The sequence below is a fragment of the Aegilops tauschii genome, chromosome 7 (genome assembly GCF_002575655.3).
Source record: "Aegilops tauschii subsp. strangulata cultivar AL8/78 chromosome 7, Aet v6.0, whole genome shotgun sequence".
NCBI lineage: Eukaryota > Viridiplantae > Streptophyta > Magnoliopsida > Poales > Poaceae > Aegilops > Aegilops tauschii.
Window position 1 is genome coordinate 78848261 of NC_053041.3, and position 23502 is coordinate 78871762.

General features: G+C 43.3%; 2 protein-coding genes across 2 annotated transcripts; one reads left to right on the forward strand and one right to left on the reverse strand.

The window, feature by feature from the left end:
- Positions 1 to 1857, forward strand: LOC109782866 (uncharacterized). Its single transcript, XM_020341529.4, has 2 exons — positions 1 to 408; positions 606 to 1857. Exons 1-2 carry the CDS (start codon positions 75 to 77, stop codon positions 1667 to 1669), a joined length of 1398 nt encoding a protein of 465 aa, XP_020197118.1. The 5' UTR covers positions 1 to 74; the 3' UTR covers positions 1670 to 1857.
- Positions 1858 to 9289: 7432 nt separating this feature from the next.
- LOC109782778 (ethylene-responsive transcription factor CRF1-like) lies at positions 9290 to 10290 on the reverse strand. Its single transcript, XM_020341426.3, has one exon. The coding sequence runs from the start codon at positions 10263 to 10265 to the stop codon at positions 9291 to 9293; it is 975 nt and encodes a 324-aa protein (XP_020197015.1). The 5' UTR covers positions 10266 to 10290; the 3' UTR covers position 9290.
- Between the last annotated feature and the right edge of the window lie 13212 nt (positions 10291 to 23502).

Consider the following 23502-nt stretch of genomic DNA (forward strand, 5'->3'; position numbering starts at 1 on the left):
TCTCATTCTAATTGCCTCGACTAACACCAGCGCAGCAGCTAGCTTACCTCGATCGTGTGTGTCCGTGTCTGTCCATGGCGCCGTCGGAGACGATGCTGGAGTCGGCGGCGTACAGGCGGATGAAGGCGGAGAACCCGTCCGAGTTCGTGCCGCGGAGCGTCTTCTTCGCGCGCGACGGCGGCAGCGGCATCGACCGCCGCAACAGCCTCTGGGTGAAGGCGGCGCTCGTCTACGAGTCCGTCACCGGCCGCCACGTCGACGACGGCGTCAAGCCCCTCGCCACCAGCCTCTTCCTCCAGGTCGCCCGCGAATGCCGCTCCCGCATCCCCGACGACGCACCGCAGACCAAAGCCACGGTGGTGACGGACGCCCTCAACAAAGTATCGGGCGCCGTGGCTACGCCTATTGGTACGCAACCACGCACGCATGGCATCCTCCTTAGATCTTACATTGAGATCCGTGCAAAAAAAAATTCATTTTCTTTTTCTTTTTTACTACATGTTACTATATCACTTGACCGACACTTTGTTAGGTCTCAGTTGACTGAAACCTAACCAACCATAGTTTTCTTGGCGTTGATCATGCATGTACGCTCTGATTTGTAGCCGGCGCGGGCGGCGGAGAAGATGGATCAGAGGAGAAGCAGAACAAGACGGCGGAGCTGCACGACGAAGAAAAAGAGTCGGACGACAAGCAGGTGATTGACGCCGTCTTCCTCGTCGTCGGCTTCCTCAGGAGGCTGGTCAAGGCAGCCGAGGGCGTCAGCCGCGACGCCGTCGACGAGGGGTTCAAGTCCACGCACATGCAGGACATCGTCACAGACATGATCAAGCTGGAGAACCAGCTCCCCCTCAAGCTCATCCTCGACGTCGTCGAGCACGTCCAGGACGCGGCACGCGCCGTCGCCGCCGACACCAAGTTCGAGGGGCTCCGGGAATGCCTCGAGGGGTACAAGCTCGGCTTCAACCCCGCCACCTTCTTCGACGACGTCGTCAGGCCCTTCTGCTGGTACTACTCGCCCTTCTTCAACAAGCAGCTGCCGGCCGTGGACCGCGGCCTGTTCGACGGCAACCACGAGATCACGCTCCTGGACTTCCTGCGCGCCAGCGTGGTGCCGACGCCGCCGGGCGCGGAGAAGGGGGCGGCCGCCGGCGGCAGGACGTCCCGCATGCCGACGGCCAGGGAGCTGAGCCGCTCCGGCGTGCGGATCGCGCCGGGGGAGGACGGCCGCGCGACGGTGGAGTTCGACGAGGCGTCCGCCAGGCTGCAGCTGCCGGCGCTGGTGTACGACTTCAAGCTGGCCACGGTGGCCCGGAACCTGCTGGCGCGGGAGTACGAGGAGCAGAACAAGCCGGTGACGCGCTACTTCCAGATGATGAACGAGCTCGTCGACGAGGCGGCCGACGCCAAGATCCTCCGCCGCGCCGGCGCCGTGCGCGGTGGCGGGGCGTCCGGCGCCGAGGTGCACGAGTTGGTCAAGCGGATCGACGGGTACGCGACGTACCCATCGGTGTACATGGCCATGGACGTGCAGATCGCGAAGGTGAGGCGGTTCCACGACATGAGGATGCAGAACTTCCTCGTCCGCTACCGCCCCGGCGTCATCTGGGCGTCGTCGGTGGCAGCTGTCTCCTTGGTCGCCATTGTTGCCGCCAGGAGACGGGGGTGAGGAAGCCAACCGCCCGTGCATGTCATACGTACGTGTATTCATTCATTCATTGCTGATTGAAGTTTCTACATAGTTTGTACAACTTGAAGTGTAATGTTGTGTCTTGTGGTAATGTGTACCGGTGTACAATGTGTAAGTGCAAGCAAAGATGTCTAGATGAGTCAAAAAATAATCATAATGCTAATCATAATTAATTGCATGATAGTCCTTGCAATTTGGTGCAGATTATGCCAATCCATGTAATTGTAATGTCCCGGATCATATCTTCATTGATCACCAAGATACGGGTGAGATTTGGGGATGGGAAATGGAGTACAGATGAGGACGAGAGAACAGAGAAACACAGAGAGAGTTTTAGAGACTTTCAACGCATACCCCTCCCACATGGCACGTTCAGCTCTTATACAGAAGAGGCAAGAGCATGGTTAATAGTATAGCAAACAAGGTTATATGAAGTTGCCATGTCACATATAGTTAACCTAATAGCCAACATGTATAAGAGTATGGTTAATAGTATAGCCAACTGCTGGCTATATGATGTTGCCATGTCATATATAGTCACCATTTATAGTCACTCATACAACAAAGTTAGCTATAAGGTTAGACGTGTGTCTGGTGGCGCCACGTGCCACCTTCGAGCGGCTAACTCCCCTACAGACTTGGCGGCTCTGGCCAACTGCGGTTTCCCCATCACAAATTTCGGATCCGACGGCTTTGGGATAGCTCAATATCAGGCCATATGAAGAAATCTTTACTAGGCTTGCCGGTGCTGGCAGCGGCGACGCTCGCGGGTGTCGTTTTCCTTTTTGGAGGCGCTGCCATGGCCTTCATCTGCTCTCCTCTTTGAGCTCAGGGGAAACTCTAGGTCCGGTTCTCCAGACCGGATGGCGGTGGCGCCGTGGTGTCACTTTCCTTCTTGAAGGCACTATCTTGTGATCGTGGTGTTCCTGAGCGATGTTGGATGTCTTGTTGGTTCGATTTGCTTCTCTTGTTCTGGGTTTTGTCGGTTTAGCTGTGTAGTTTTGTCTGCTTGGGCTGAGCATCCCATTTCTCTCTGCTTCGGATGCCATGTACACGTCTCCTTGCATTTGTGTTATGTAATGTACCCCTACCTGTACTCGTTCTGCCTCCTTCTATCAATTAATGATACACAAACTCTGTGTATTCGCAAAAAATACTACTTTTGGCTATAAAACCTTTTTTCACCTTCTCTTCATCTCTTTTTTCATATTTATTGCATTTGCCTGGGAGTACGCATATAGCTAGGCTCTTGCATTAGAGCCTACTCCCACCATTTTTTATGTCTCTCTTTTTCACATAGGCAAAAGTGTTATGTAAGCGGGCTATAATCCCATTATTGTACTTGCTCTAATAGTGAGTTGCTCAGTAGTACTACTTTATTATGCATGGCCCATCATACACTCTCATAATGTTTCTTGGAGTCCGTACTGCAGCCGACTGTTAACCTAAAACCCGATTCTCTTCTCTCTCCTCTTCTCTCTCATCCAACTCAGTACAAATATGATAGTTTAATCCTTATATCCTGCTGACCGTACCTTGATATGCTTGCTCTAATTACACCAACAGTGCTAGAACTTGTCACGATGTCCACCTTAGTGTCTGAACTTAAAAATTACGCTGGTTTCAATACTTGGCACACTTTTTTTTAACACAGTACGCAGACGCTCATACGTACGCACATACACTCACCCCTATAAACGCACGCACGCACTACCCCTATGAGCACCTTCGACGGACTAAGCTGGCACATCATCTTGAGATTGACGAAGTAGTCACAGATGCATTTGTAGTCGGCGGGAACATCTCCTCCCACTGAACGCACATTGCCAGAAGGACCGAAATAAATCGAGGATTTCCAGACTTGACATTGATGCTCGCATTTTCCTGGATTTATTTCTACGTACATTGTCAATAGCTTAGGAAAAGATTGTTTTATAGTTAGGTTATCTAAGTTTTGGGAGTCAAATACCCCTGACTTTATTTTGCCTCAAATTGTAAATGATATGCCATTGTTTGAGGAATTAAATTTTGATGATAAAAAAAGGATAAAAAGGTCTTATCTCGTACAACACACTCGTTGGGTCAAATGGGCTGCAGTAAGTATGACCCGTTTCCACGTGTTAGTTTTCTTTTAGAAACTACAAAAATATGTAAATTATAATTACAATAAATAATCATATAGTTTAAATACATCAACGTTATTATATTAATAGTTATAAATTCTAAACATGTTTATGTATTTTTAAAAGGTGTTCATATATTTAAAAAGAAATTGTAACAAAATTATATATGTTTATTAAAAAATATTAATACAATTTTCAAAATCTTCATGTTTTTTAAATAATCTTCATGTAGTATATAAAGTGTTCAGGATTTTAGGAAATGTATTCCTAGTTTTAAAAAGTGTAAAAGTGTTTTCATAAAGTTCATGTGTTTGTCCAAATATATATTTTTGAATAAAAAATTTAAAATATGTGTGGACAAACAATTAATAGCCTAGTGTGCCCCAGAATTATAGATCCTCAAATGAACTCTTTTCAAATTATACATACATTTTTATAATTCATATTTTTTTAATCACATGATTAATTTAAAAAATATGCAAATATTTTTTTAATTACATTAACATATTTTAATTTAAGTTTATTTTGTTTGCATATTATTTATAAGATAGGAATATTGTAAATTATTTTTATTACTATTACAGTAATTTACATATTTTTTACAAATTTATGAAAAAGGAAAAAATCATATGTAGAAGGTCCACGTAAAAAACGAAAAAAAATAACATTCTAAAAAAGGACCATGTGAGTATTATTTTAGAAACATGAAGATTTTGAAAATTAGATGAACATTTTGAAATTGCAAAGAAATATATTAAATACGTGATTGCTTCTAAATTATGAAAACATTTTAGTAATTCTTAGCTACTATTTTAATTATGTGAATATTTACAACTACATGAACATTTTATTTATTGTTGTGATTATACTTTACATATTTTTTGACAATTTCTAGAAAAAGGGGGAAAGAACTAACATGTGGAAAATGGACAACATTGACTGCAACCCATTTAACTCCACGAGCGCTTTAGGGTACATGAAGCATATCGATGCATACTGGACAACAAACCTAACCAGGTGAATTGGTTAGCATAGGTCGTCGCTTCGAATCGTGCCCACTCCTAGTTTTTGTTTATTTCTGTTGTGGTGAGACCCGATGGTCATTGAGTCATACACTTTACAAGTCGGCCTGTCCCGACACTCCAAGTGGGTCCCGCGCGCACACTGGCATGTGTAGTCAGCAACACATACGTATCCAAATTCTTTGGAATAGCTTCATAAGTTGCGAAGAAATGGAGAGCTATTGCAAATGAAGTCATGTGATGATCTCCGTGATTTGTTCACCAAGACTTTACCAAATTCTTTGTTCCAGAAACATGTTAATGGAATGGATACAAAATGACTTTGTTATTTGCAAGGTTCATGGGACTACACTCGCTATATCCTATTAAAGATCCTCAGATCTTTGATATAGCACTCTTTTCCTTTATGAGTTTTTTCTTATATGGTTTCTCCTAGAAGGTTTTAATGAGGCAATAATAATATAAACATTTTAATATGTCATTTTCTCCTTGTTTCCCCACTAGTTTTTGGAAGGAGTTTTTCATGGCATATGATGTATATCTCCTCATATATTCCCCCTGTAGGTTTGCAGGAGCATTTTTCAAGATGATGATTCTACATAGTCAAAGTGGAGATTATGGGGAGTGTTCGGAATTAGTTCTCTGGTAATTAATTTATGAATAACCTCCATGTTGTAATCAGGAAGCGCTTTGCATATGGCTAACCGACACGACTCTATCTCGCCTCTTTTCCAAATGACGCATCCGGTGGATGCATCCCCTTAGGGGATATATAATGTAAACCATCATCAATGAAAGAACAGTTGATTCATTCTTGTACTTGATATAAAGGTGTCACAAAGTAAAAGCTTCCTATAGTGAATGTGCCAAACAAAGTGAGTGTGATCCATAGGTCCACTTGGCTACCCAGGAGGGAGGAATCTGGACACAAGAGGACAAAGCTTCACGAAAGCGTCCAAGGGGAATGAGGAATCCTCAAACAATAAATGCAGGTCAACTTCATGTTGATATTCTATCTAGGGTGAAGAACACCTTAAGGATGTTGGACACATCTAGGACCCAACACGAGTGTGCACAAAAATATTGGTACTGGGACATCAGAAGACCATGACTCAACTATTGTGGGAAATCGCGAAGAGTCAAAGATAATGATGAAATCTCCACTATGTATATGGTTTCGAGAGCATCATATAATAAAAACTACATTATGTCGACATTTATTTCTCCTTGAGAATTGCAAAAGACCTTGGATTGGATCGAGACCCTAAGTCCATGCATGACTGATCCACATGAAGGCATCAATTGAGGATGCGCTGTCTCTCAAGAAGAGGGGGTGTTGACCTGATCAGTAATACCCAATCCTTTGAATGTGTTCCCTGGTGGAGCATAATGGGGTTTCGTTCATGAGAGTAACAAAAACAATGAGGTGATGAGACATGAAGTGAGGCTTGTAGCATAGGGGTCCACAGAGAGACCCATCATCTATTAAGATGAAACATATTCTCCTGTTATAAGTGGATAACACTCCGATCTTTGATATACTAGCATTGCATAATGAATTTGTATATCCAATTGATGGATGTTGTGACTGCATAGTTGTATGATTCACTTGATTTGGATATCTCTATGATAGTTTCCGAGGGAATGATGGTATTGAACTGGAAAGCTTATCGCAACATGTATTGCATAAAGCTTTAAAAGTCATTGTATGGCTTTAAAGTAGTCGGGATGAATATGGTATAACCGACTAAGTGAATTCCTTCATTAGAAGGATTACCGAAACAATGATGGTTACTCATGTGTATTCATCAAGAAAATCCAAAGAAGGATTTGCACAACTTGTGTGTATGCTGATGATTTGAATATCATAAGAACTACACAAGAAATGCATGAGACAAGAAAATCATCTTAAGATGGAGTGTGAGATGAAAGATTTGGTTGAGACCAAACTTTGCTTGAATCTGGAACTTGAGAGTATTACTTTGGGAATACTTGTTCATCAGTCGGCATTTATCCATAAGATTGTTGAAAAGTTCAACATTCATAAATAATCTCCATCAAAGAAACTATGGTTTTGAGTAAACTTGTTCATGGACTCCAGAGGCCTGAGGCCGAAGCCCTGCATACGGGACGGGCCGAGCCAAAATTTCTCGCCCGAAGCCCGGTCCGAAAGCCCTAAATTGCAACAAATGTATATTTTATTCAAACATAGGTATATTATATTGTTTTAATATCACAAGTATAATAATTTAATTGAAAAAACATCGTTCATGTGCTTCAGGCCGGGCCGGGCTGGGCCGGGCTTGGGCTTAGAATTTTGAGTCTGGACATTGTCAAGCTGGGCCCGAAGGATGATTAGGTTTAGTTGTGAGATATCTTGATTGGTAGAGATAAAACTCAGTAAGACCTAAGGGCAGCGATGAAGAGATGTTTCGGTCGAGTTTCCAAATCTCGGTGCAATGAGCACTAATCTATCTGGAAACTTCGCTAGGCATGCTATATCATTAGTGAATTTATTGGCTAGTTACAATACATCACCAATGAAAAGGCATTGAATTGGTGTGAAGAATATATTCTGGACACCAGAGATCTTGGTTTGTTTTATGAGAAAAATCAAGATCTAACCATGGTTGGATATTGTGATGTTGGGTATGTATCGGATCCCCATTATTCTAAATCACATATTTTTTCTTCTCGAACAAGTCGCAAGACATACTTTAGTGGCTGCATCCACAAATCATATTGAAATCATTGATTGGTATGAATCATCATGTGAATGTGTGTGGCTTCACAGAATGATGAACTTCGTTGACATTTAAAGTGGGTTTGATGGTAGGAATCATCCACCATTATCTATGAAGATAATGTTGTTTGTATTACACAGATGCAGACATGTCATAATGAGTATATTAATCTAAAAGTATTTTCTTCCCCATGAGTTGAAAAAGAAGTGGGAATATAAATATTTTGGAAGCAAAGTCATATGTGATCTTTGTGATATGTTCACAAAATCTTTACCAAACTCTTAATTCCTGAAAGATGTTAATGAATTGGTACTAAGTGACTTTATTGTTTGCAAGGTTCACGGGGAGTGCGCTCCAGAGCGATAACCTATTCGAGATCCTCGGATCATTGTTATTGCACCTTTTCCCTTTATGAGTATTTTATATGGTTCCTCGTAGAAGGTTTTTTAATGAGGCAATAGTAATACAACCATTGTGATATGTCGTTTTCTCCTTATTTTCCTATTGGTTTTCTAGAAGAGTTTTACATAGCATATTACACATGTTTCTTGTATTTTTCCTACAGGGTTTCGGGAGTAGCCTTATCAAGATGATGATGATGTTTACAAGGATAGCAGAGATTAGAGAGAGTATTCAGATTTAATTAACCACGTGTTAATTAAGGGTAATCTCTCCTAGTAACTCTAGCCTCCATGTGAAGGGATAAGTGTGCAGTGTTTCACGTGTAAGTTATCACCCGAGATTCATTTATCCCCTTTTGTTTCACATCACCAATGACCACCACCCATGGCCCGTGCATGCCATCCGTGTATTCATTCATTCATTCGTGATCAAAGAAAGTACGTATAGGTGTCTTATGGAAATGTGACGCGCAATATGCCTACCGGTGTACGATGTGCAAGTGCAAGCGAACATGAGATGATTTGTCAGGGCTCTCCATCTCCAATGCTAACATAATTAATTGTGTAATAATCCTGACAATTTGGTGCAAATCATGCTGATCCATGTAATTTGGTGCTAATGTTTGTTAAATATCATCTCATTTTTGACTTAATGAATAGGCAGCATGAGACCGCTTTAACTAAAATCGTATAGAACAAAGGGTAAATGTCTTTTGAGGGGAGCATATGGAAATATGATGGGTCCAACACCGCATTCACTTTTTATCTACCAATCAACACAAATATTCTAAGCAGACACAATACACCGTCGGCTCCATCTAGCTGATGTGCCCTTTTCCTTTCGTGCTGAATATTTCCCATAATACAAATGTTGTGCGGACCGAGCAAACCATGACAAAACAAAATGCATGAAAAAAATAATAATTTGTGGTCTTTACGAATTTAGTTTACTCGTATGCAAGTAGTACCATTACAATTGTGATTACAAATTATTCACAATAGAGTTCTCTATTAGTTAGAGACATACCCAAGTATAATGATGTAAAACAGTGCAACGATGGAAAGTTCATTAATTTCCAAATTTATGGAAGTATGGAATTATTTCGACTTTCACCAAACTGGTCTGCCGCATGCTCACATCAAAATGTCAACAAATTTGCTCAATCGGACTTCACGAAATGCCATCATCTACCGCAACACCAAAATAACTTGACTTACACATATACTAAATAATGACATTACAAATAGTTGTAACGTGAAATAAAGAATTGCATATTATCTATACATAGAGGTGATTAACTCCTGATCAATCATAGCTCAGTGAGAGGTGAGGCAGACAAAACATCGTCAAAGAAGACATCCACCTCTCGCCACATCGGAAGCTCGCCCATCTCCAATAAACTCACCGGCTCGACATTAGCTGCATAATACTCAAGGTGTGATGACATCATACCATCATCGTCGAAAATCGTCGGTGCAGCAAATGAGAGGCCGGGGAACATGCAGTCTTCGTCCTCCGGCGGCACAATAACATCGGCGTTGCAAAACGGAGAGTAGTCGCCGCCTGTGCGGCACGTGTCCACTGAAATCTTCAAACCGGCAGAAACGGTAGACTCATCAGGCTTGCTGGCATTGACTGTAGACGCCATCACCTCGAGCGGCCTGAGGACAGAGACCGGCGAGCCCACAAACTGTGACTCATCACTAGACTCCTCGCATGTGGCCGCCGCAAGGAGGTGGCCGACATCACCATCAGCATCGGGCAAGACAGCATGATCAGGATCGGCCGAAGGGGACGGCGAAGTAGGAAAATTCGTTGTGGCAGATGGCCCACGAAGCCGGAGGGCGGCGCTATCATAGACCATGGCAGCCTCTTCCGCGGTGTCGAAGGTTCCGAGCCACACCCTCACCCCCTTGTTGGGGTCGCGGATCTCCGCCGCATACTTCCCCCACGGCCGCCGCCGAACCCCACGGAATTTGGGCTCCTCCACGAAGTCGGCCCTCCTCTTGGCGCCGAGGACAGCCCCTCTCCGGAAAGGAGAAGCCTGCGGCTGCGGCGACACCATCATCCTAGCCGGCTGCTCGAGGTGGATTTCCTCCACGAAGCGGCGTCCCTGCCGCGGCGAGTCGTCGCTGGAGGAGTCGGTGGCGTCCCGATCCTCGAACGTGACGCGAAGGACTCTCGGCATCGCCACGGCCGCGGCCTCCTCTCCCTCCTCCTCCTTGACGACCCTCCTCAGGTGCTGATCCAGTGTCTTCCCACCGGCGACGATGGCTTGCACCATGGCCACCCTCCTCGTGGACTGATCGAGAGAGTGAGGAAAGGTCCTGGAAGACGAAGAGGAGGGGAGGTGGAAAGGGGAGGGGAGGTGGATCGGCCAACGCGAGGCTTTGGGAAGGGGAGACGACGTACTCTACCCGTTTATAGGATCTCCCAGCGTAATAGGCAACAGTTTAACAGATTGATATGCGAGGGAGATATTCTTTATTTTTGGCTGGTTGGGATGGAGGGAATCGCGCTCCCGTTACGCTACCAAAAATCAAGCAATGTGGACTCATGTACGTGTCAATGACACACGGGACCCGACGCTTCCCCCATTTATGTACACGATCGCATCGTTGCCTTCTCTGCCGGATGACTTTGATTAAGATTAAGTAAGTAATGATAATCGGATCGATTTAGATGGACGGGGCGGTCAAGTTCTGCTTTATTTTGGGAAACGAGAGATCCTTGAAAATCTCTACCCGACCAACCGATCCACCGCGCGTATGTATAGCCGCAAGCCCGCAACCTTTCTCCGCGTATCTACCGCCCAATGCCCATGCATGCACCTCTCATACGCGGCCGGTCAATTTGTACGTAGGATTCGATGCAACAACAAAAAAATCTACTCGTACGTAGGATAAATTGATTGGGCAGTGTCTCCGGGATACGGTGGACACCCATGCAAAAAAAAAGTACGGTGGACACGATACGTATGTACGTGATCTAAGTATCTAACTGAGTGGAGGGCTAGTAGTAAAATTCTGGGGTCAAACGTAACAGCTCGATCTGGTCCAAGGCATCATCAATCTAAGCTAAGCAGACCGGGACAACGCAAGAGACCAAACTGTTGCCAGGGAAGCTAGCGAACAACGGCGGCTCGACGACGACGACGGAAAGATGCCGAGGCGCAGGGGGGCGAGAGATACCGGACAGAACCGGGCCGGCGGCGGGTGGAGACGGCGGAAGGGACAAAGTGAGCCACTGAGGGGGCGTGGAAAGGTGCAAACTGTCGTTACGCTGTGTTTGTACGTGTGTGGGTGTGACACGAGCTGAGAGGGACGCGACGATCGATGATGGGACTGCTGTTGGAGTAGCAAGTGGAGGTCGGAGACAACAAAACTGGACTGGCCTGCCTGCCTGGCTGGCTCTAAATTTAAATGAGACAAGCTATTTTTGAATTGGAACGGGAGGGACATCGTCATCGGGCTGATGGGACGACAAGGGGTTGCTGTTTTAGTCTAGCAATGTACACCTGGGGATTTAGTAGGTTATTAACGTGCGGTCGTGCTGTGTGGTGGCTGCTTTTCTTGGCTTCGTATGGAATGTTTTTATGTTTATGTCCAATGATTGAGAATTTAGACGGCAATTGGGCACCTATATAAAAATTGCAAAACATGTGTTTTCTTTTAATTTTTTCTAGTCTAGACCTCGTGCGCCCGCATTTGCAAGTTATGCGACCAGACATCGCACCACAAATTTTCAACACTTGCGACCGGAGCCCTTGTGAGTTATTTGATGAGGAAGATCGAGTGGCGGCAGGTACTGAGGGGACAATGAAGGAGAAGGGGATGATCTTGCGTCGATGAGCGAACCTGGTGGCTGGATTGGGAATGAGCTCACAATGGGTTCGTTTGTGCCTTAGCTTGATGCGTCTGGGCTCATCGAAACCGTATGTAGATTGCTTTTTTCGAAATAAGGAGCATAGCTCCCAATTTTCACTTTGATAACATAGAATTATCCACCAGGCATCTCTACCCCCTGATGCTATCTGAGCATGTACCTGATGTGTAAACTCCAGCTCAAACTACACTATTACAAACTTTTTATTTGAAACATAATATAAAGCCTCCAGCTCGAACTGGAAACAAGCACTAAGTCACAACAGACTTCACTTGGTGTACCAGCATAACTTTCCAGCAACGTTCCCACCAAAATCCTCAAGTTTCAACGACAACTCTCCAGAAATGCACACCAATCTTCAGGGCTCATCCAGCAATCCGCAACATGAACGGAGCCCGGCCTTTCCTCATGAACCTGTAATAGCAGCTTTGCTCCTTTGACTTGCAGCCCTCATATTTTTCTGTTTCTGTGTAAAGCAGACTGAAACTCTAACCGGTAAGTAGTCTGAGTAATTACACTACTAGGATCATAAGGGTGAACATTGTTAAAGCAAGCATTGTTCCTACACTTACATATAGCCCAAATTGCCGTTGTCACTCCCACTACTACTAAACATATGTATTTCCTAGAAAAAATTCACAACCTGCACACATATTTCTCTAACATAACTCGAATCCATATGGATACCCAGAGCACAGCTAACTAACCCCACGCATATCTAGCCAAAGAACAATGTATAAACAAGTAGTTCACCATTTCCTTTCTACAAAATTTACATTTAGTGCTCCCTACCCAACCTCTTTTTAACAAGTAGCTTTAGTAAGAATTCTATTCCTAAACATCAACCACAAAAGGACTTCAATCTTCAAAGGTACTTCTATAAACCATAGTCTCCCAAATGGACATTTCACTTGCAGAGCTTTTAACATCAAATGCATAGAATTACCAAAGAATTTACCAGAATTATTTAAAGTCCAAACACATTTATCATTTTCCTCATTTAACATCACTCTAACACACAAGTCTTGCAGTTGCTGCCATGTTAGCTACTGTTGTATTAAAACTAACATTAAAATTATACAATCTAGGAAATTTGTTACACAGAGCATAATCCCCCAACCATTTATCCTTCGAGAACCTTATGTTCTTACCATTCCCCCATTTTTTCAAACTGAATTTGTAAAATAACTATTCATACAACAAGAATTCCATGCATAAAAATGTCCTGGTTTGCTTTTAACATTAACAAGGAAATTACCACAATTATTGTTCTTAATATCTTCCTGTCCTTAACCTCCTCCTTTTCCAGTATCCACAACCATTTGCTTAATACACATACATTCATAATCCCAAGACCCACTAGCCCCAAACCTCCTTGATCAACATGTTGACATACTTCCTCCCATTTAACTAAAGTATATCTATGAGAATCATCACCATCTTGCCACAATAATCTCTTCATTAAAATATTGCACTATGTAAAATAGCAATATGGAACATTGACATCATGTAATAAGGAAGATAAACATGATCTAAGAAAACACAAGTTAGCACCATAGGACATGAACCTCCCCTCCCAATTTACTGACTTCTTATCCATCTTATCTTCGGCTTTCTTACCACTCATATTCCTAATCTTAACATTATGCATTGGTGTACGTAAGTAAGACATAGGTAGTACCCTAGAAACACAAATGAAAATATCCCTTGTATGTAATTTGCTAGCGCAACTAAATCAGAGTCGTCGATCAGTAACACAAAAACGAGACGAACTCCTACTACTGCATGTCCTTTCCTCTTATTAAATACCACCTGCGAAAACCCTCTTCCAAGAATCAAACGAAGTCAGATTCACACTTCCCAGCTGAATCAAATAGGTCGGTCAAGTGGTCACACTGATGTCAAGGCCACTGAAGTTGTGTGTTTTGGTAGCGTGTGGGGTAACTTTTGACATGGAACCACGTCAACTCGGTCTCGAGGAATCTTGCACTACCATTGGAGTTGGAGATGATTTGCCAATGTCGGTCATGATGAATAGGTGCTAAAACCGATCTAGGCACCATGTGATGGCGAAGAATGTACTTTATGCTTGTTAGGAGGCCATGACATATGCATGGAAGGAGATGACATGCAGAGAAAACTTCCATGGGAGGTGCATGCAGAGGTGGCTCCAGATGAAGGGAAGTTTCCATGTGTGTCGGTGCCAACTTATGGTACAACCTATTGTTGCAAAACAAGATGCTCGCTTTCCTGGTCCCTTCGTCTTGATAAAAACTGAGTTAATGGAGATGAATATCAAGACATATCCAGGTCCAGATGAATATTTTAGGCGGTACATGCAAGAGATGTCTGGAGGCGTTTGGAGCCAATGTTGGCATACACAAGGTTTGGGATTTGGTTTGACAGAATGGGTAGATAACTCAAGTTGGATTTGTTCGTGCCTGAACTTGATGTAGGCGATAGCGAAGTAGTAGCGAGAGTGGTGCAGAGTTGAGGTGGATGCAGGGGGGAAAGGGACATACATTAGCTACGAGCATTCAAGAGGAAGATGAGATGATGGGGTGTGAGGGCTTCCTTTGTAGTCTTAGAGCGCCCATCACATCATAGTCGTAGTCCTTTTTTCGGTGGGCCAGTAAAGACAATTTGGGTGAAACCAACAAAAATTATGCAACTTGGACACTTGGTACAACCTTTCAATCACTGATGCAACAATGTCTTCTCTAGCAGGTTCTCCTTAATATTCATGGAGCGATTAGTTGACTCAATTGTTTTTTTTCAAAGGGAGGGGGAGGGGAGATTTTTTTTTTAAAACAACCACAGGGGGGTCACCACATGAATATTATTTCATTTCAAAAGAGATTGATCCAGTTTATAAGTGAAACTATCCCTTTTACGTAGTTTGCTAGTGCAACTAAATCATAGTTGTCGATTGGTAACACAAAAGATGAGACGGGATCCTACTACTGCTACATGTTCTTTCCTCTGCATAAATACCACCCCCGAACACCCTCTCCCAAGAATCAAACAAATTAATATTCACACTTCCCAGCATAGTCAAATAGGCCAGTCAGGTGGTCACACTGATGCCAAAGCCATTGAAATTGTGTGTTTTGGTAGCGTCTGGGGTTATTTTTGACATGGAACCATGTCTACTCGGTCTAGAGGAATCTTCAACTACCACTGGAGATGATTTGAGATTGTTAGACACGATGCATAGGTGCTAAAACCGGCCAAGGGACCATGTGATGGCGAAGAATGCTCTTTATGCTTGTTCGGATGCCATGACATATGCATGGAAGGAGGTGATATGTGGACAAAATTTCCATGGGAGGTGCGTGCAGAGGTGGCTCCAGATGAAGGAAAAGTTTCCATGTGTGTCGGTGCCAACATATGATACAACCTATTGTTGCAAAACAAGATGCTCACTTTCCTAGTCCCTTCGTCTTGATAAAAATTGAGTTAATCGAGATGAATCTCGAGACATATCTAGGTCCATATGAATATTTTAGGCGGTACATGCTAGAAATGTTTGGCGGTGTTTGGAGCCAATGTTGGCATACATGACGTTTGGGATTTCGGTTTGACAGAATGAGTAAATAGCTCAAGTTGTGTTTGTTCGTGCCTCAACTTGATATAGGTGATAGCGGAGCAGTAACGAGAGCGGTGCAGAGTTGAGGTGGATGTGGGGGAGAAATGACGACATACATTAGCTACGAGCATTCAAGAGGAAGACCAGATGAGGGGGTGTGAGGGTTTCATTTGTAGTCTTAGAGCGTCCATCACGTCATATTCATAGTCCTTTTTAGTGGGCCAGTAAAGACAATTTTTGTGAAACGAACAAAAATTATGCAACTTGGTACAACATTTCAATCACTGATGCAACAATGTCTTCTCTAGCAGGTTCTCCTTAATATTCGTGGAGTCATCAGTCGACTCAATTGTTTTTTTCCGCGAGTGGGCGAGTGGGGGAGGAGTTTCTTTAAACAGCCACTGGGGGGTCACCACATAAATATTATTTCATTTAAAAAATATTGATCCACTTTATAAGGCAAACCAGATCGAAAACCTTAACAGCCCGAGGGGCAAACATAGTCAATTACACCCAAGGAAAAATAAAAGCCCACAGAGATGTGGAGACATGACGAAGCTCTAAAGTCTTGCAAACACGACGAGCAACATGAAGGACAGAAACACGAGCAATGTATCGAGGAGCGGCACAAATGCAGTCCAAGGGCATTGCGACACTAATATACATCGGGTAGCAACAATAGGACCCGCTTGCTTGGTGGCAACTAGCCGAAGAGAGTCAACGAATGTCGCCAGCCTAGAAAATTTAAGGGTTAGGTGCCTGCATGTGGTGGATAAAATCTAGAAAATAGAATGCAAAGTTGGCCCACACATCGCCTAATTCAGCATATGCACCTTCTCAGATACCTCACGCATTAGTTGAAGAAAATATGCCCTAGAGGCAATAATAAAGTTATTATTTATTTCCTTATTTCATGATAAATGTTTATTATTCATGCTAGAATTGTATTAACCGGAAACTTAGTACATGTGTGAATACATAGACAAAACATAAGTGTCCCTAGTATGCCTCTACTTGACTAGCTCATTTATCAAAGATGGTTATGTTTCCTAACCATAGACATGTGTTGTCATTTGATGAACGGGATCACATCATTAGGAGAATGATGTGATGGACAAGACCCATTCGTTAGCTTAGCATTATGATCGTTACAGTTTCATTGCTACTGCTTTCTTCATGACTTATACATGTTCCTCAAACTATGAGATTATGCAACTCCCGAATACCGGAGGAACACTTTGTGTGCTATCAAACGTTACAACGTAAATGGGTGATTATAAAGATGCTCTACAGGTGTCTCCGGAGGTATTTGTTGGGTGGGCATAGATCGAAATTAGGATTTGTCCCTCCGTGTTTCGGAGAGTTATCTCTGGGCCCTCTCGGTAATGCTCATCACTATAAGCCTTGCAAGCAATGTGACTAATGAGTTAGTCGCGGGATGAAGTATTATGGAACGAGTAAAGAGACTTGCCGGTAACGAGATTGAACTAGGTATGATGATACCGACGATCGAATCTCGGGCAAGTAACATACCGATGACAAAGGGAACAACGTATGTTGTTATGCGGTTTGAGCGATAAAGATCTTCGTAGAATATGTAGGAGCCAATATGAGCATCTAGGTTCCGCTATTGGTTATTGACCGGAGAGTTGTCTCGGTCATGTCTACATAGTTCTCGAACCCGTAGGGTCCGCACGCTTAACGTTCGATGAAGATTTGTATTATGAGTTATGTGTTTTGATGACCGAAGTTTGTTCAGAGTCCCGGATGAGATCACAGACATGACGAGGAGTCTTGAAATAGTCGAGACATAAAGATTGATACATTGGACCATGTTATTCGGACACCGGAAGTGTTCCGGATAGTTTCGGGTAAAAACGGAGTGCCGGAGGGGTTACCGGAACCCCCCGGGGGAACTAATGGGCCACCATGCGCCTTATTGGAGAGAGAGGAGGGAAGCCAGGGCAGCCCCCCCTTAGCAGTCCGAATTGGACAAGGGAAGGGGGGGTGGCGCCCCCTTTCCTACTCCCTCTCCCTCTCCTTCCTTCCCCCTCTCTTCCTTGTGGAGGAATCCTACTAGGACTAGTAGTCCTAGTAGGACTCCCCCTCCTTGGGCGCGCCCCTAGGGCCGGCCGGCCTCCCCCTCCCTCCTTTATATATGGGGGCAGGGGCACCCTAGAACACACAAGTTGATCTTTTAGCCATGTGCGGTGCCCCCCTCCACAGTTACACACCTCGATCATATCGCCGTAGTGCTTAGGTGAAGCCCTGCGCCGGTAACATCATCATCACCATCACCACGCCATCGTGCTGAAGGAACTCACCCTCGTCCTCAACTGGATTAAGAGCACGAGGGACGTCATCGAGCTGTAGGTGTGCTGAACGCGGAGTTGCCGTACGTTCGGTACTTGGATTGGTTGGATCACGACGAAGTTAGACTACATCAACCGTGTTACTAAACGCTTCCGCTTTCGGTCTATGAGGGTATGTGGACACACTCTCCCCTCTCGTTGCTATGCATCTCCTAGATAGATCTTGCGTGATCGTAGGAATTTTTTTGAAATTACTGTGTTCGCCAACAGTGGCATCCGAGCCAGGTCTATGCGTAGATGTTATATGCACGAGTAGAACACAAAGAGTTGTGGGCGATAATAGTCATGCTGCTTACCAGCAACGTCTTACTTTGATTCGGCGGTATTGTTGGATAAAGCGGCCCAGACCGACATTACATGACCGCGTTCATGAGACTGGTTCTACTAACGTGCTTCGCACATAGGTGGCTAGTGGGTGTCTGTTTCTCCAACTTTAGTTGAATCGAGTTTGACTACGCCCATTCCTTGTTGAAGGTTAAAACAACACACTTGACGAAAAATCGTTGTGGTTTTGATGCGTAGGTCAGAACGGTTCTTGCTAGAAGCCCGCAGCAGCCACGTAAAACTTGCAACAACAAAGTAGACGTCTAACTTGTTTTTGCAGGGCTTGCTGTGATGTGATATGGTCAAGACATGATGTGATATAAATTTTTGTATGAGATGATCATGTTTTCTAACAGAGTTATCGGCAACTGGCAGGAGCCATATGGTTGTCGCTTTATTGTATGCAATGCAATCGCCATGTAATTGTTTTACTTTATCACTAAGCGGTAGCGATAGTCGTAGAAGCAATAGTTGGCAAGACGACAACGATGCTACGATGGAGATCAAGTTGTCACGCCGGTGACATGGAGATCATGACGATGCTTCGGTGATGGAGATCATGAGCACAAGATGATGATGGCCATATCATGTCACATATTTTTGATTGCATGTGATGTTTATCTTTTATGCATCTTATTTTGCTTAGTACGGCGGTAGCATTATAAGATGATCCCTTACAAAATTTCAAGGTATAAGTGTTCTCCCTGAGTATGCACCGTTGCTACAGTTTGTCGTGCCGAGACGCCACGTGATGATCGGGTGTGATAAGCTCTACGTTCACATACAACGGGTGCAAGCCAGTTTTGCACACGTAGAATACTCGGGTTAAACTTGACGAGCCTAGCATATGCAGACATGGCCTCGGAACATGGAGACCGAAAGGTCGAACGTGAATCATATAGTAGACATGATCAACATAGTGATGTTCACCATTGAAAACTACTCCATCTCACGTGATGATCGGACATGGTTTAGTTAATTTGGATCACGTGATCATTTAGATGACTTGAGGGATGTCTATCTAAGTGGGAGTTCTTGAGTAATATGATTAATTAAACTTTAATTTATCATGAACTTAGTCCTGATAGTTATTTTGCATGTCTATGTTATTGTAGATCAATGGCCCGTGCTACCGTTCCTTTGAATTTTAATGTGTTCCTAGAGAAAGCTAAGTTGAAATATGATGGCAGCAACTATACGGACTGGGTCCGTAACTTGAGGATTATCCTCATTGCTGCACAGAAGAATTACGTCCTGGAAACACCGCTAGGTGCTAGGCCTGGTGCAAACGCTACTGATGACATTAAGAACGTCTGGCAGAGCAAAGCTGATGACTACTCGAGAGTTCAGTGTGCCATGCTTTACGGCTTAGAATCGGGACTTCAAAGACGTTTTGAACATTATGGAGCATATGAGATGTTCCAAGAGTTGAAGTTAATATTTCAAGAAAATGCCCGAGTTGAGAGATATGAAGTCTCCAACAAGTTCTATAGCTGCAAAATGGAGGAGAATAGTTTTGTCAGTGAACACATACTCAGAATGTCTGGGTACCATATCCACTTGACTCAGTTGGGAGTTAATCTTCCTGATGAGAATGTCATTGACAGAGTTCTTCAATCACTGCCACCAAGCTATAAAGGCTTCATGATGAACTATAATATGCAAGGGATGAACAAGACAATTCCCGAGCTCTTCGCAATGCTAAAGGCTGCGGAGGTAGAAATCAAAAAAGAGCTTCAAGTGTTGATGGTCAAAAAGACCACTAGTTTCCAGAAAAAGGGAAAAGGGAAGAAGGGGAACTTCAAGAAGAACGACAAGAAAGTTGCTCAGGAGAAGAAACCCAGGTCTGGACCTAAGCCTGAAACTAAGTGCTTCTACTGCAAAGGGACTGGTCACTGGAAGAGGAACTTCCCCAAGTATTTGGCGGATAAGAAGGATGGCAAAGTGAAAGGTATATTTGATATACATGTTATTGATGTGTACCTTACTAATGCTCGTAGTAGCGCCTCGGTATTTGATACTGGTTCTGTTGCTCATATTTGCAACTCAAAACAGGGGCTGGAGATTAGAAGAAGATTGGCTAAGGACGAGGTGACGATGCGCGTGGGAAATTGTTCCAAGGTCGATGTGATCTCCGTCGGCACGCTACCTCTACATCTACCTTCGGGATTAGTTTTAGACCTAAATAATTGTTATTTGGTGCCAGCGTTGAGCATGAACATTATATCTGGATCTTGTTTGATGCGAGACGGTTATTCATTTAAATCAGAGAATAATGGTGGTTCTATTCATATGAGTAATATCTTTTATGGTCATGCACCCTTGCTGAGTGGTCTATTTTTGTTGAATCTCGATTGTAATGATACACATGTTCATAATATTGAAGCCAAAAGATGCAAAGTTGATAATGATAGTGCAACTTATTTGTGGCACTGCCGTTTAGGTCATATCAGTATAAAGCGCATGAAGAAACTCCATGCTGATGGACTTTCTGAATCACTTCATTATGAATCACTTGGTGCTTGCGAACCGTGCCTCATGGGCAAGATGACTAAAACTCCGTTCTCCGGAACAATGGAACGAGCTACTGACTTATTGGAAACAATACATACCGATGTATGTGGTCCAATGAGTGTTGAGGCTCGTGGCGGGTATCATTATTTTCTTACCTTCACAGATGATTTGAGCAGATATGGTTATATCTACTTAATGAAGCATAAGTCTGAAACATTTGAAAAGTTCAAAGAATTTCAGAGTGAAGTGGAAAATCATCGTACCAAGAAAATAAAGTTTCTACGATCTGATTGTGGAGGCGAATATTTGAGTTACGTGTTTGGTCTTCATTTGAAACAATGTGGAATAGTTTCACAACTTACGCCACCTAGAACACCACAGCGAAATGGTGTGTCCGAACATCGTAACCATACTTATTGGATATGGTGCGATCTATGATCTCTCTTACTGATTTACCGCTATCGTTTTGGGGTTATGCTTTAGAGACGGATGCATTCACTTTAAATAGGGCACCATCAAAATCCGTTGAGACGACGCCTTATGAACTGTGGTTTGGCAAGAAACCAAAGTTGTCATTTCTTAAAGTTTGGGGCTGCGATGCTTATGTGAAAAAGCTTCAACCTGATAAGCTCGAACCCAAATCGGAGAAGTGCATCTTCATAGGATACCCAAAGGAAACTGTTGGGTACACCTTCTATCACAGATCCGAAGGCAAAATATTCGTTGCTAAGAATGGATCCTTTCTAGAGAAGGAATTTCTCTCGAAAGAAGTGAGTGGGAGGAAATTAGAACTTGATGAGGTAATTTTACCTTCTCCCGAATTGGAAAGTAGTTTATCAAAGATATCAGTTCCAGTGATTCCTGCACCAATTAGTGAGGAAGCTAATGATGATGATCATGAAACTTCATATCAAGTTACTACAGAACCTCGTAGGTCAACCAGAGTACGGTCCGCACCAGAGTGGTACGGTAATCCTGTTCTGGAGGTCATGTTACTTGACCATGACGAACCTACGAACTATGAGGAAGCGATGATGTGCCCAGGTTCCGCGAAATGGCTTGAGGCCATGAAAAGAGATGGGATCCATGTATGAGAACAAAGTGTGGACTTTGGTGGATTTTCCCGATGATCGGCAAGCCATAGAAAATAAATGGATCTTCAAGAAGAAGACCGACGCTGACGGTAATGTCACTGTCTACAAAGATCGACTTGTTGCAAAAGGTTTTCGACAAGTTCAAGGAGTTGACTACGATGAGACTTGCTCATCCGTACCGATGCTTAAGTCTGTCTGAATCATGTTAGCAATTGCCGCATTTTATGATTATGAAATTTGGCAAATGGACGTCAAAACTGCATTCCTGAATGGATTTCTGAAAGAAGAGTTGTATATGATGCAACCAGAAGGTTTTGTCGATCCAAAGGGTGCTAACAAAGTGTGCAAGCTCCAGCGATCCATTTATGGACTGGTGCAAGCCTCTTGGAGTTGGAATAAACGTTTTGATAGTGTGATCAAAGCATATGGTTTTATACAGACTTTTGGAGAAGCCTGTATTTACAAGAAAGTGAGTGAGGGCTCTATAGCATTTCTAATATTATATGTGGATGACATATTGTTGATTGGAAATGATATAGAATCTCTGGATAGCATAAAAGGATACTTGAATAAGAGTTTTTCTATGAAAGACCTCGGTGAAGCTGCTTACATATTGGGCATCAAGATCTATAGAGATAGATCAAGATGCTTAATTGGACTTTCACAAAGCACATACCTTGATAAATTTTTGAAGAAGTTCAAAATGGATCAGTCAAAGAAAGGGTTCTTGCCTGTGTTACAAGGTGTGAAATTGAGTCAGACTCAATGCCCGACCACTGCAGAAGATAGAGGGAAAATGAAAGTCATTCCCTATGCTTCAGCCATAGGTTCTATCATGTATGCAATGCTGTGTACCAGACCTGATGTGTGCCTTGCTATAAGTTTAGCAGGGAGGTACCAAAGTAATCCAGGAATGGATCACTGGACAGCGGTCAAGAACATCCTAAAATACCTGAAAAGGACTAAGGATATGTTTCTCGTTTATGGAGGTGACAAAGAGCTTGTCGTAAATGGTTACGTTGATGCAAGCTTTGACATTGATCCGGATGACTCTAAGTCACAATCCGGATACGTATTTTTATTGAATGGTGGAGCTGTCAGTTGGTGCAGTTCCAAGCAAAGCGTCGTGGCGGGATCTACGTGTGAAGTGGAGTACATAGCTGCTTCGGAAGCAGCAAATGAAGGAGTCTGGATGAAGGAGTTCATACCCGATCTACGTGTCATACCTAGTGCATCGGATCCAATGAAAATCTTTTGTGACAATACTGGTGCAATTGCCTTGGCAAAGGAATCCAGATTTCACAAGAGAACCAAACACATCAAGAGACGCTTCAATTCCATCCATCATCAAGTGTCGAAAGGGGACATAGAGATTTGCAAGATACATACGGATCTAAATGTTGTAGACCCGTTGACTATGCCTCTTCCACGAGCAAAACATGATCAACACCAAAACTCCATGGGTGTTAGAATAATTACTTTGTAATCTAGATTATTGACTCTAGTGCAAGTGGGAGACTGAAGGAAATATGCCCTAGAGGCAATAATAAAGTTATTATTTATTTCCTTATTTCATGATAAATGTTTATTATTCATGCTAGAATTGTATTAACCGGAAACTTAGTACATGTGTGAATACATAGACAAAACATAAGTGTCCCTAGTATGCCTCTACTTGACTAGCTCATTTATCAAAGATGGTTATGTTTCCTAACCATAGACATGTGTTGTCATTTGATGAAC